Source organism: Cyprinodon tularosa, unplaced genomic scaffold, assembly GCF_016077235.1.
Source record: "Cyprinodon tularosa strain WSP-4 unplaced genomic scaffold, ASM1607723v1 ctg318, whole genome shotgun sequence".
Taxonomy (NCBI): domain Eukaryota; kingdom Metazoa; phylum Chordata; class Actinopteri; order Cyprinodontiformes; family Cyprinodontidae; genus Cyprinodon; species Cyprinodon tularosa.
In genome coordinates, this window is record NW_024039028.1 from 731,475 (window position 1) to 744,312 (window position 12,838).

At 38.8% G+C, this 12,838-nt stretch overlaps 1 protein-coding gene across 1 annotated transcript; it reads left to right on the top strand.

Moving 5' to 3' along the window:
- The first annotated feature begins 465 nt into the window (after nucleotides 1-465).
- Nucleotides 466-12,501, top strand: fip1l1b (FIP1 like 1b (S. cerevisiae)). The gene is made up of 15 exons (XM_038292797.1): nucleotides 466-750; nucleotides 1,075-1,129; nucleotides 1,455-1,530; nucleotides 1,636-1,748; nucleotides 3,130-3,194; nucleotides 3,304-3,414; nucleotides 4,847-4,977; nucleotides 5,068-5,186; nucleotides 7,852-7,951; nucleotides 8,033-8,189; nucleotides 8,273-8,354; nucleotides 9,963-10,018; nucleotides 10,155-10,344; nucleotides 10,610-10,756; nucleotides 11,976-12,501. Exons 1-15 carry the CDS (start codon nucleotides 672-674, stop codon nucleotides 12,118-12,120), a joined length of 1,626 nt encoding a protein of 541 aa, XP_038148725.1. The 5' UTR covers nucleotides 466-671; the 3' UTR covers nucleotides 12,121-12,501.
- Nucleotides 12,502-12,838: the final 337 nt, after the last annotated feature.

Genomic DNA, 12,838 nt, shown 5'->3' on the forward strand with positions numbered 1-12,838 from the left:
TTTGAAGGATATATGCCATTTATTATTCTAAATTGTAATTCTTTATATTTAGGAGGAATTGGGAATTTCAAATAATTTGTCCAAATTTTGTTTATCGTAGATTTGTTCAAATGTTGTAAGAGAAATGTACGTTTAGTTCGACCGAGGTACATATTATGTATAGAATATTGATTCAAGAACAGTACAATAACGGTGCAGTTATTATCGCTAATGTCCACATGCTAAATTTGAGGCTTATGGAGTCTTGGAATAGAGAAATTAGATATACTGTTTTTAACTGACATAAGAGGAACATTAGCTATATTACGTAAAACTTTATTGTAACTTGTTAATGAACAATCAGTTCCCCCACCACATAAATCCCAAGCTATACCTTTAGCAAAGAAGCAGAGATCTGAAACGAGGCAGTAATTCCCTCCGCCCAGCTGGGGGCGCTGTGTTTTCTGCTCATACTCTCTGACCTTAGCGGGCCCAGCAGCTTCTTCCGCCGGGGGTCTCGCCGACTTGCACAGGTTGAAAATGAATGTAAGAAGTAATGTTTTACGTTCGTAGTTATATTTCACCGTTTATAGGAGAAATAGCTGTCGTATTTTTGCATTCTTAAGCGTCACTGAGGCTTGCTGCTTCGGCAGTTGGAGCTACTGTCGCTATAAACTGTACTTTAGCTCAACATGTCTGCGGAGGAAGCGGACAAAACAGCCACTACTGACGCCAGCGCCGGTGATGAAGAGGAGGAATGGCTGTATGGAGGTAAAACCAACCAGAAGCACCCTACGCTCAACCGTCAACGATATGTTTTACTATCCCTTTAGTTCAAATAACGAACCTTTCTGGGCTCTGAGGGGGAAAAAAATAATGAACATTAGCCTGGATGCTAACTAGCATCGCTTGTTTATTTGGTTCATAGGCCTTTAGCGTTAACAGCATAAGCATTAATTACAAATAAACGTGTGAACTTTAATTTTTCCATATTTAGCGTGGAATACTTTTCTAAATAATTTGGTTATTATAAGTGGTTTTAAACATTGCTTTAAGTTTGCTTTTAGCTAAACTAATGTTTTGTCTGTATTCCAGATGAATCAGAAAGCAAGGAAGAGGATGAAGAAACCAAACTGAGTGCTAGTGTCAGGTAACACTAACTCTAGAAGATCGGCTCTAATTCATGGAAAGTCTTTTGAATTGTCTTGTACTGAGTTGTGGTATACAGATACACATCCTTCCTATTCAAGAGGAACATAACCGAGGGCTTGAGTATTATCAGCCTGCTTTGGCAAGGATGAGCCATATTTTTGTCATCTACATGTATTATGTATTCAAGCCCAGATTTCTTGGTAATATTGTGGATTTTGGAAGGAAATAGTGAATGTTATTGAATCTTCATAAAGCTCTGTCGATCCATCTCTTGCTTATTTAATTAAAACTACAAAGTGTCTGATTGTATATTAAATCTCCAGTGCACCTGCTGAGACTTCAACAGATGATGCTGCCATTGTTGATGTACACGCCACTGGAAATGGAGTTGCAACTGAGGTATGGCCTTGGGACATAGTTCCTCTTTGTCTTTTTTTTTTCTATCTTTCTGTTATGTTTTTTCTTTTCCATACTTTATTTCATGTTTCACTTTTTCTTATTTAGGCCCCAGGTGAAGCTACGGGTGAGGATGTGGAGAGTGACAGCGACAGTGATGACGACGATGATGATGTCCGAGTTACCATTGGTGACATTAAAACTGGAGCACCACAGTATACGTAAGTCTCTCTTCTTTTTTGTGTGTCCTGTTTAGCTAATAAAGCTCTGGGAATTGATGTCCCTGATCATAAATCAACAGCTTTGCTCTCACAAGCAGACCAGTAGGACTTGCCTTAAGGTTCTGCTTGGTATTTTTGTATTAAACTTTGCGTAGCGGGGATATACACAAGTCTCTAAGTTCTGCAAAGAAAATATTCCTTTATGCTAAGCTTTAGAAAGATCTGAAATGCTATTTACCTGAGCCATATGGCAAGGGTTTGATAAAACTTATGTGCAGTCAATTTGTTTTTATTTTCACAGATTTTCAAAAATTAAGAAAACATGTTTTCTGTCATAGAGAGTTGTCTTAAGTATAATTTAACTCATTTTATGATAAGGTTGTTTCTAGGGCTGAGTGATGTGCACTCAAAAATTGCAATATTGGGTGATGTTATCCTGAAAACAATAAAATAAAAATTGTTCTTTAGTCTTTCTCAGGTTTGGCGGTGCCTTCTTACCACAGCCATCATAGCCCCACAATCACAAAGAAAACTCTTGAAGAATATACCCTTTCAAATGTGGTTTCTTTAGGAAGCCAGTTTCATAAAGAAGTATGATTTAATTGACAAATCATCTGATAGTAACCACATTTAATCATTTTAATATTATTCAATGCCCCGATGGAAAATAATGAGACAAAAAAAGAACAAAAAACATAGAAACTCTGACAGTTCACACAGTTTCTGTACTTTTTATTCATTGTTGATTCTAATTTATTGTTTAAACGATAAATCAAAATTCTTACCATGACCGGAAATTTTTCATGATAAATGCCCACACCTAGTGTACTGATGTACTGATGTACATTACAAACATGTTAATGGAGGCATCGCTGAACTCCGGAGACAAAAAATGTTGTTAATTAAGTAATGGCGTATGCATCAGTTGATGCTTGTTTAAAAACAGTGAAAGTTTTAGGAGGTTAAACCGACGAAGTTGTTTCCTTACCAAATGTTGACCAAAACGAAAATGTTTTTTTTTTTTCAGTAGCTCGATTTAGATTTATTTTTTTTTGGCCTATTCTTATTTTATTATAATTTTTTTATGGGTCTGTTTGTTCATTTTGATGCAAAACATACATTTATTAACACTTTGAAATGATCTGCTATCAGTTTAATCATGTAGTGCTCATCCACAAATATTTAGTCTCAATGAGCTTTAAAATGCTCAAGTTTAAAGGCAATATATGTATATATTTTTCTTCTATTCAGTTGGCACAAGTTTCACCCATGTTACAATCCTGAATACTGTAAATTTATTTTATAATAAATGCTGAAGCAGCTTCATTTCCTAGTGTCAGATTAAACATAAATTTTTGTAATGTATATTTTTTCTGTTCAGGACATATGGAGCCCCACCTGTTAACCTCAACATAAAGACAACAGGCTCAAGACCGTATGGACAAGGTGCGCTCTTCATCAGTTTGATCTGCTGGCTCATTCGACTGTTGACCTGGCCCAGTTTTGGTTCTTTCTCTGTCATAAAAAGCCTCTAAGATATTGTTTTTATTTCTAGTGACCACAAAACTTAAGGGCGTGGATCTGGATGCACCTGGAAACATTAATGGCATCCCTGTGCTGGAGGTGGACATGGAGTCATTCGAAGAGAAACCCTGGAGGAAACCAGGTCTGTTCAGGGTTCTTGTGTATTTTTGTATCCATCAAGGAAAAAGTACCAAAAGAGATGGGATGCTTTACAAAGGTGGTTGTTAAGTGGAGATCAATTTAATAGATTAATAGATTTAATAGATTTTAATAACCTATTTTATATCTAAGTGCTAACCATTTAATTGAAATACTATTGCACTGAAAGATTTGTGCAATAAAACAAAAAGTAAAATAAAACACAGTGACACACTAAATTGAAATCTCGCAACACTTGAACTCGAATGCAATCTGAACATACGGAACGTCTCAAAAACCGTCTCAAATGAGGCTTTTAGTCGCCGATGTCCTCTGCCTTGCAGCTCGCACTGTCTCTCCTACTACCACCCCGTAGCTCTGCAATTTTTTGATAAGCTTTTCTTTTGCCGATCGCATTTTTCCTGTTCTCTTTAAACATTCCATCTTCTAAAATTTTACCCTGTAATGCCATATTTATTTGCTGCTTTAGAGTCGTTTGATGCCTCCGCTGCATTGACCACCATTTGTTTAAATTGGCGTCATAACTCCACCTCAAGGTCTGCAAACTTGTCTGACTTTTGATCCACTCTGTTCTTGCCAGCGACTCTCCGTTTGTAGCATCCTTGTCAATACTTCTGTTGTGATAGAAAGATGACCCCAGCCAGAGTGAGGTCACTGGCTTTAAAAAAAAAAAAAAAAAAAAAGAATGGCGCCCTCTACTGTTGCGTTTGTGTAGCGACCCCAGAAAACTATCATTCTGTATAATTGGTTAGACCTCGACTATAAGATGAACCCACATTTTCACATCATTTGAACAAAAAAACAAACAAACCGTGTCTTATATTTGGGCCAATACGGTGATAGTACAATGTCAGGGGAGTGTTGGTCTAGTGGTTAGAACAGTGTGCTTGTGCTCTGAGAAGGTTGCAAGTACCGGGTTCGATCCCCACAGCCTCCACTCTGGGTCCCTGAGCAAAGACCCTTAACCCCACACTGCTCCCCGGGCGCCGCACAATGGCAGCCCACTTCTCCCCAAGGGGATGGGTAAATGCAGAGAGGGAATTTCTCCAGTGTGAGATTAATAAAGTTGAATAATAATTATGTAGACCTAAACTTTAAAGCAATACTGTAACTTTCTGACACTATGTTTCTAGATCTGTAATTCTGAAGTTTAGCACCTCTTGTAGTAACAAGCCAAATGAAACAGTTCAGTTTAAGAGTTTAAATAATACATGATACTTGGTTCAAAAGTTAACCAGTGTTACTTAAATGAAGCCTGAAAACACTCACTTTATAGTTTTTCATTGAACTTTTAAATATTTTAACCATTAAATCCAGGAAATACTAAAATCAATCAAGTGTATAATATTTTCCATTGTTTGTTGCAGCCACACAACATCGTGATAAACTGAACGTCTTGTTGAATTGGTTTGCAGGTGCTGATTTGTCCGACTACTTCAACTACGGCTTCAATGAGGACACCTGGAAGGCTTATTGTGAGAAGCAGAAGAGGCTGCAAAAGGGGCTGGAGGTTTCTACAGGCAGCTCAGGGACCAGCAAGATCACTGTAGGACTTATGTTTCTCTGCTAATCTCAGACATAGATTGTTTTGTCTTGTAAAATATTCTGATAATGTATTTCTTTGGGATTTCCATAGGTTCAACAGGGCAGAACAGGAAATGAAAAGGAGGTATCCAGTTTAGCTGTTCACACATCTAAAGCAGACTTCCCATCCCCTGTCAGCCTGTACAAGTCTGTTTCCAGTCAGATCGCCAGGTAATGACTTCATTCTTGTTTCCTGTGAATGTTTGACCTTATGGAACTGGAAGAAAACCCATCTTTACAGTTACTGAATGTGTAACGGGAAAAAAAGGCTATTGCTTTTTACGGCGGAAGTTTTTGAACTCGCAGTGTATTTATTCAGTCTGTAAAGGGCAGATTATACTTCTGCAAGCTCACACATCAAATGTCGCTGGTTGCGAACCAGTTTTGCTGGTATGTTTTTGCTCTGTCGGTCTGGAATTTCAAGGGACGCACAGCAGTTTCCCGCCAATTCGCAAGTGGGAGCCTATTCGAGAATTTCACGTCTCTTCCACCTTTGTAAACACTCCTTTGGATCCCACTCAAGGATCTGGCTGATCTCCCTCCAGGAGTTGGCAGAGACCTTGGCATTTTTATATAATTTGTCTGAGGCATCGTACAAGTGTTTGTACTTCCAAACTTAACCTTTCGTCGTAGTTGTCCGTTGTAGTTGTTCCTTGGTTTTTAAAAATGGCGCGATCCGGCACTGAATCGAGAAAGACGACCACACAGACAGCCGGAAAGGCATACCAAGGACCAATCACAGCTGGTTTTTTGTCTGCGCACTTCGCTTGAGGTCTGCGCGGGTTTGCGACCGTCTGACGCATAGTCAGGATTTTTTTGAGGTGAGCAACGACGGTTGCAGAACCTCTGCGCGGTGGCGTGGTCGCGCACAGAGACAGACTTAACGGTTGCAGAGGCGATGCGTCAGAAGCATAAATTGGCCTTAAGTGTCAATTTAAAAAATGGAGCATTGGTAAAACGGCTAAATGATCAATCATTCATATTAGAAATTAAAGGCTGTATATTGCATAGAGTAATGGCACACTACATGATTTCTTTTTATTTCTTCTTATTATTTCTTCTCATTTTAAAGTACCCAGAACTGGGTTTTAGATTGTTACATAAGATAAAAATATATCTCTATGTTTTCTTTAACTAGTCAATCTTCTGAAAAGATGGTTTATTTCCATGAAATTCATCAATTAAAATCTATTAAAATCCCAAACTGGCTTTAAAAACATCCTGTAGGTGATCTGCTCTGTTAGGTCTGGTGTCTCTCATCTTTCCCTTTACAATAAACCAGATTCTGTTTTTGTTTAGGTCAGGCCAGCTTGCTTGTGTTTACAGCACTGTGACTCCATGGCTGCCAATTTGTAGAAACCTTTACCTTTGACACAGTTGGTGGTTGCAGAGGATCAAAGGGTGAAAAGAAGCGGGAGCAGGCGCTCAATACATGCAGCCTAAAAATCACATGGAAGCAGAGATCAGACATCAGCCAGAGTGCTGCCCAAAATCTGGCTTTGCTCTAGACATAGATTAAACAGATACAGACACCTAAACAATCACACATGCCTGTAGCGGTCGAAATAACGCATTTACATGGTGCCGAAGTGCTCCAACAGCAACCCAATCACAGCATAATTCTGAAAACTGAGAGGGAGTGTAACAGTCGGTTACGCAGTAATGCTGGAAAAAAAAACTAAAAATGTAATACAGATCTCTGAGACAAACCGTGACTTTTTATGTGCACTTTTCCAGTCAGCTGTTCTTCCTATGACTGTGTGGGCCTTAGTACTGCATTAACGTAACATTTATCCATCAAAAATGCTTGTGTTGGGTAATGTCTAAGTTTTCTAATACACCTTAGTTTTTTTTTCTTTTATTCATTTTAGGCCATATTTGAAAGTGCCATGAAAAAGGACTTTGTCTTTTGTCAATTATCTTCTAGCCTTTTCACTTTTCTCTACATTGTGTTTAGTTTACACAGCAACCTGATGTGACCCAATTTGATGTTTTTTTTGTTGTTGTTTATTTTTGTTTTTTGCTGTTGTTGTTGTTTGGACTGTCATGAAAAGATCACATACAGGTCGCATATGTGCAAAAAACAACAACACTGATCCCATTTTTTCGAGTGCGACCCAGGCCACTTGGCTATGGTGGTTCTGAATCTGATCTTTTCAAATGTGACCTGTGTCTGAACGGCCAGGTCGCATTCATCCGACCTGAACTCTATTAATACTCGAAAAAGGTCAACATTCTGTCTTGTAATGAAAGCAAGAAGCAGAAGCAGTTAGAAAAACAAACATGGCGGATGATAAATCTGAGAGCAGTCTTTATTTTTAACCTTCTTGAAAAGATCATGTTGTTAATGCACTGGCTGAGGTTGCGAAAGAAATGAAAGATCGCTAGATGCGCTTCAGTACTCTGCATGTGGGACACTTAAGATGTATAAATGCTTTTCGCACAGTAGATCACTTACAAGTCTCATTTAATTGGAAATGTGAACGACCATTGGATTTCATAAAAAATTAGAATTGAGGATCAAGGCCTGCTGTGTGAACGTAGCCTTAGATTTATTATCTTTAGTGAAATCATTTTGCTGTCAGATTCTATTAACTTTTCTATCAGGAAATTAAAAAAAATGCTTCATTTGATATTTAATGAATTATAGGTTTATTCATGAATTTGATAAAACAGATGTTTGGTAGGCTACGTCTCAGTTATGCTTCATATTGTAATTTCTAACAGACTGATCATAAACTTAAGGGATTTTTTTTTTCTATTTTGCCTGTAAATCTAAAGTTGCCCCACGTTCTTCTCTGGCTCTTATGTTTTTATCTCAATATTTTCTCTGCAGGAAGACAAGTGGTACGATTGATGTGATTGGTGGTCAGTTGGCTACAATCAGCAGGGTTGAGGGGCGACGCAGACACAACTTGGAGGGAAACAATATCCAGGTACAGAAGCCACTGAAACGTCTCTCTTCAAAGCCCTGAAGAAGGTGCTGACAGCGCCCTCTGCTGTCTGTTTTTGTGTAGGTGATCTCGGAGCATTCGACATCGGAAGCTGAATCGTCTGCAGCTAAGATTCCTACCTTCTTCCCTCCTGGACCGATTCCTCCAAACATACCCCCACCTCCTTTCCTCCCTCCCCCACCCAACGTCAGCACTGCACCTCCTCTCATACCTCCACCCAGTCAGTTCATTTTCTCACTTGATTTTTTTAATGAATATGTTTGCTTTGATTGTTTATGTTTTTCATCTTGCTCTACCTCACAGGATTGCCTATTACAGTCCCTCCTCCTGGTTTTCACCCTCCAACAAGCGGCCCTCCACCTTCTTTAATTCCCACAATGGACAGGTAACACTTTGGACTCACTTGCTGAACTTTATATTTGTAGATAAAACACGAGGTCAAGGGCCAAAAAACTCCAGTTTTCATCTCTGTGACCTTCTGTTGTTTTTACAGGGGGCTAATGCTACTGCTGCAAGTTATGTAAACAGGCTCCCTTTTAGAGTCACTAAACTCTGAGGTCTTAGCAGTCTGTTTTGCTGTTTAAAAAGGTTTAAACTAAACTGAAAGAAAACATGGGGAAAAAAGAAAAAAGTGTAGGTTTGGCTTATAAGCAGATTTGACCTAAAACACATTGGTTACACTCTGAGACTTTTTATAGCTACCTAATAAGAACAGGAAGTCCAAATTGAAGTTGGTGAGATAGAGACCACAACTTCTGAAATAATGTTGTCTGGGGGGCTCAGTTAACATTTAGGACATATTTTTAATATAAGATAAATGCAACTTTTCAGGAGAGTTTTAGGCCTGAAATGTGCTTGGTTGGTGATGCTTTGCTGCAGCATATGAGATCATTAAAAAAACAACAAATTAAAAGCTATGAATCTGGAATCTATTTGAAAATATTTCCCACGAAACATGTTAACTGGCGCTGAATGAATTTCCCAAAAGTCAAAATTTTTATTTTATTTTGATTTTTCTTTGCACCTACCACAAGCTTGTAGATGTTTCACTTTTATGTATTTTTTTTATTTTTTATTTTTTTGTGAAAGTCTGCTTATCCAGAATCCATTGTTGCACAATTTTACCGTAACCTTTGTTTGGAAAAGTGCTTATGTCTCTAGCACAAGTGCCTACTGGAGGTTTTTGTTTTTTGTTTTTTCTTTGTGGAACCAAACCCCTTTTAAATATTTTACCTCCACCCAAAGGGCTGGAATAATAAAAAAAGAAAAGAAAAAAAAGAGTCTCTTGGGCTGCGTTCAAGCTTGAGCCTAAAGTGACCAAAATGTTTTTTTTTCAGCTTGTTAGAGCAGCAAGTTAATGGTGGGGGGATTTCTTATATATATACTATGCAGGAATACCTTGCATCTGGTCCAGTGGTCCGCATAGGGAGCAGACCCTCTATGCAAAAAAATAAAAATAAAAAACAGTGCAGCGTAAATAATTAGTTTCAAGCAGTAGATTTTAGGCTTTTGGATGTGAAATGTGTTTTTTTCTTTTTTTTTTTTTTTTTATGGATTTAATTAAAAAGGGTAAGGGGAGTGTTAGCCTAGTGGGATAGAGTTGTGAGCTTGAGCTCTGAGAAGGTTGTGAATATCCACTCTGGGTTCCTGAGCAAAACCCTTAACCCCTGATTGCTCCATTGGCGCCACACAATGGCACCCCTCTGCTCCCCAAGGTGATGGGTTAAATGCAGATGACAAACTTCCCTATTGTAGGGCAATAAATTTATTTACATTTAAATAAGTTTTTTATGGTATTTAATGTCTAATTTAATCAGTTTGTGTGTTTTAATGAAACATATTAAATTGCTAATCTATCAGAATATCTCTCGGTGAAGACCAGGATAATTATTGAAGTTTTCTAAATTTTCACAGGACTGTAAATGTTTAGAGAAACAGGACATCTGCAGTCACCCACTGAGCGATGCTAACCTTCTTTTGTCTGTTTCCATAGCAGCCACACAGGGGGCTACGATGGGCGCTCTGTCCCTCCGTACCCGTTTCCTCAAGGTAGAAATCTCATCATCAGTCTCCTTCTTACACATTATAAACCTAAAAGAAAATTGACTACATGAGGGAACCCATCTGATCTGTGGCTCATTTCCAGCAAACATTTAAATTGAATTCCTAATTATTCCCTATGCAGGTGCTTACCCACCACCTTTAGCAGGAGGTGTGCCTCCCCCATGGCCCCCCATGGTGGACAACAGCAAACCCTGGGACTACTATTCCCGCCGTGAGGACAAGAGAGAAAAGGAGCGAGACAGACCCAGAGAGAGGACCCATGAACGGGAGCGAGAGAGGGAGCACAGCCCCTCCACCATGAGCTACACCAGGTCAGAAGGACACACACACACACACACACACACACGGTGTATTTCCTGTAGCTCACTGAACAGTTTGATGTTCAGGATGGAGATCAGGGCTGATACTGTTCAGAAAAATAAATGTCTGACAGAAAAAGGCCTCTAATTGAATAAACCTGCACTGTTAACTTTCACTTCACAGCAAATGTGGAGCAAATCCAGGAGGCCTGAAATCCATACTCAAACACTGTGCTTGTATACCTGATGTATAAATGAAATGATTGTTTTTACATAGTGATGAAGAGCGATATCGCTACCGCGAGTACCAGGAACGCGGTTACGCAGAGCGCCATCGAGATCGGGCCAGCCGAGAAAAAGAGGAGAGACACAGGGAGAGGCGGCACCGCGAGAAAGAGGAGGGACGTCACAAGTCCTCCCGCAGGTACACTGAACGCTGACTTGTTATTGGGACATTCTCCGTCATCCTGATGTTACTGGACTTCTTTCACAGCAAGGAGATCTAAAACATTAGGGGTAATCAGAGTGAGGCGTTTCCTACTTTGGTTTAATCCTGCTTTATTTCAATCTTTGTCAGGCACAGCAGTACATTTTCAGACTTAGACCAGACTTTTCAGCTGCAAAAGGTTACTGACCCATCTGGGTTTGTTCAAACTTTGTTTTATTTCATCTAATAAATCAACATTATACAAAGAAGTTTCCATTTCTGAAAGTTTTAGTTCTGAATCTTACAAGAAATAAAGGGATTAGTATTCTCCTGATCTATACATCAAAGCAAACGTCTGTAACTGAAATCTCAGGTCACCCTTAATCTAAATCCTAATGGAAATTGCTTTTAATCTGATGTGTTTATGCAGGAAGTGAATTGATGGGTTCTCCTGTTTAATGTCCTTTCACAAAGTTGTGGGGAAAAAAACTGCTTGAACCAATGGAGCCCATCATATGCAGTTGTCTGATTAAGAAAACGAACAACTCAATTAGTTTCTATATTTTTTATTTAATGATAACTCCAATAAGAATCAGCAGCTATATTACAGGAAAATGTGATTTTTATTTTCCTGTTAAATAAATTCATAAAAACGAACAAATCCATCAATGCAACCTGAGAACTCGTCACCTATTAGCAGATACTAGGATACGCTTATTTCTGTATTTGGTGGTTTTCTCTCCATTTCTATAAGAAAATGTAGCACTTACTATATATATCGCGATGGATTTATAGATATAGTTATATATATATATAAAGTATAAAAAAGTCTGATTAAAATAACCCTCAGAAAAAGCATAAAATAAATATTGGCAGGGATAAACCTGATCAGTTTATCTAATGCTTGTTTGAAGCCTATTAATCAGTGTTCTCATAAAACTTCATGAAGTTAACTCAGTTGAATTTCTAAGCTGAAATACTCAGCAAAGAAACTTTGAATATACGTTTACTTCTTCCATCATTTTCTCCCTCTTTCATTAAATCCCCTTTTTGTCCTTTCTGTCATTCCTTGTCCTCTTGTCTCTGCTCTGTCCCTGCTGTCTCATTGATCCTTCCCCTATTTTTGTCCATCTCTAATTTCTGTGCCCTGCTGCTTATCCCCTCTCCTCCGGTCTTCTGTCCTTGTTTGACTCTCCTCCTGTTTTCTCCTTTACAGTAGCAGCAGCCGAAGGAGACACGACAGCGAAGAGGGCGACAGCCACAGGAGGCACAAACACAAGAAGAGTAAAAGGAGCAAAGAGGGCAAAGAGGCTAGTGAGGATATAGGTGCAGATCAGGAGAACCAGGAGGCTATGGAGTAAAAATGTCCATCTCTTAGTTTCTCTTCGATTTGTCCCCAGGCAGGAGAGGAAGGAAATTAAATGAAAGAATCATGTTCTCCTGCATCCTCCTTAACGTCACCATCACCTCAGAGGAGAGCAGGAGCTGAGGGAGAGCTGATCACCCCTCTTATCCTCCCACCAGTAAACACAGTAGTCCTGCAGCCACCTGTCCCAGCCCATCTCTCAGAGCAAAGCTGCAACAATTAGCTCACATTCAGAGATTTCATTGTTCATTCAGGACCATTAGTCTGATGAAAGTTTTTTTTGTATTGATGGTTTGGTATCATTCTGTTCTTGTAAGAAATTAAGACATCTAAGAACTTGCTGTCTGTTAACTTTGATTAAAAACACTTTTGATAAGTTGTCTCTTTATCTCCTTATTAAACCGAATAGCCCAACATTGTTTCATTTGATTTTAAACTCCAGTTTCTTATTTCTGTGATTTCAAACCACACATTTTAAATCAAAAACTGGAATGATTGGGGTGTTTTAAAACTTTTGGTGTTGGTGTCCTATTTCCCACTGCATGGGATTTCCTCTACCCTGTTGCAGACATTAATAGCAACTTTAATTCTGTTCTCATCCTTTATTCACATATTTAATGGTCCCTTCACATTATTTGTTGCAGACTTTAAATTGAACTTCATGTTGCTGTATTTCTTTTCATAAGGAATGGTCTTTGGACTCAACGCAGGAG

Excerpts from the sequence above, each read along its gene's own strand:
- fip1l1b (XM_038292797.1), top strand. The coding sequence starts at position 672 with ATGTCTGCGGAGGAAGCGGACAAAACAGCCACTACTGACGCCAGCGCC. Across the intron at positions 7,952-8,032 it reads TGGAGGGAAACAATATCCAG|GTGATCTCGGAGCATTCGAC; the intron begins GTACAGAAGCCA and ends GTTTTTGTGTAG. Across the intron at positions 8,355-9,962 it reads TTAATTCCCACAATGGACAG|CAGCCACACAGGGGGCTACG; the intron begins GTAACACTTTGG and ends CTGTTTCCATAG.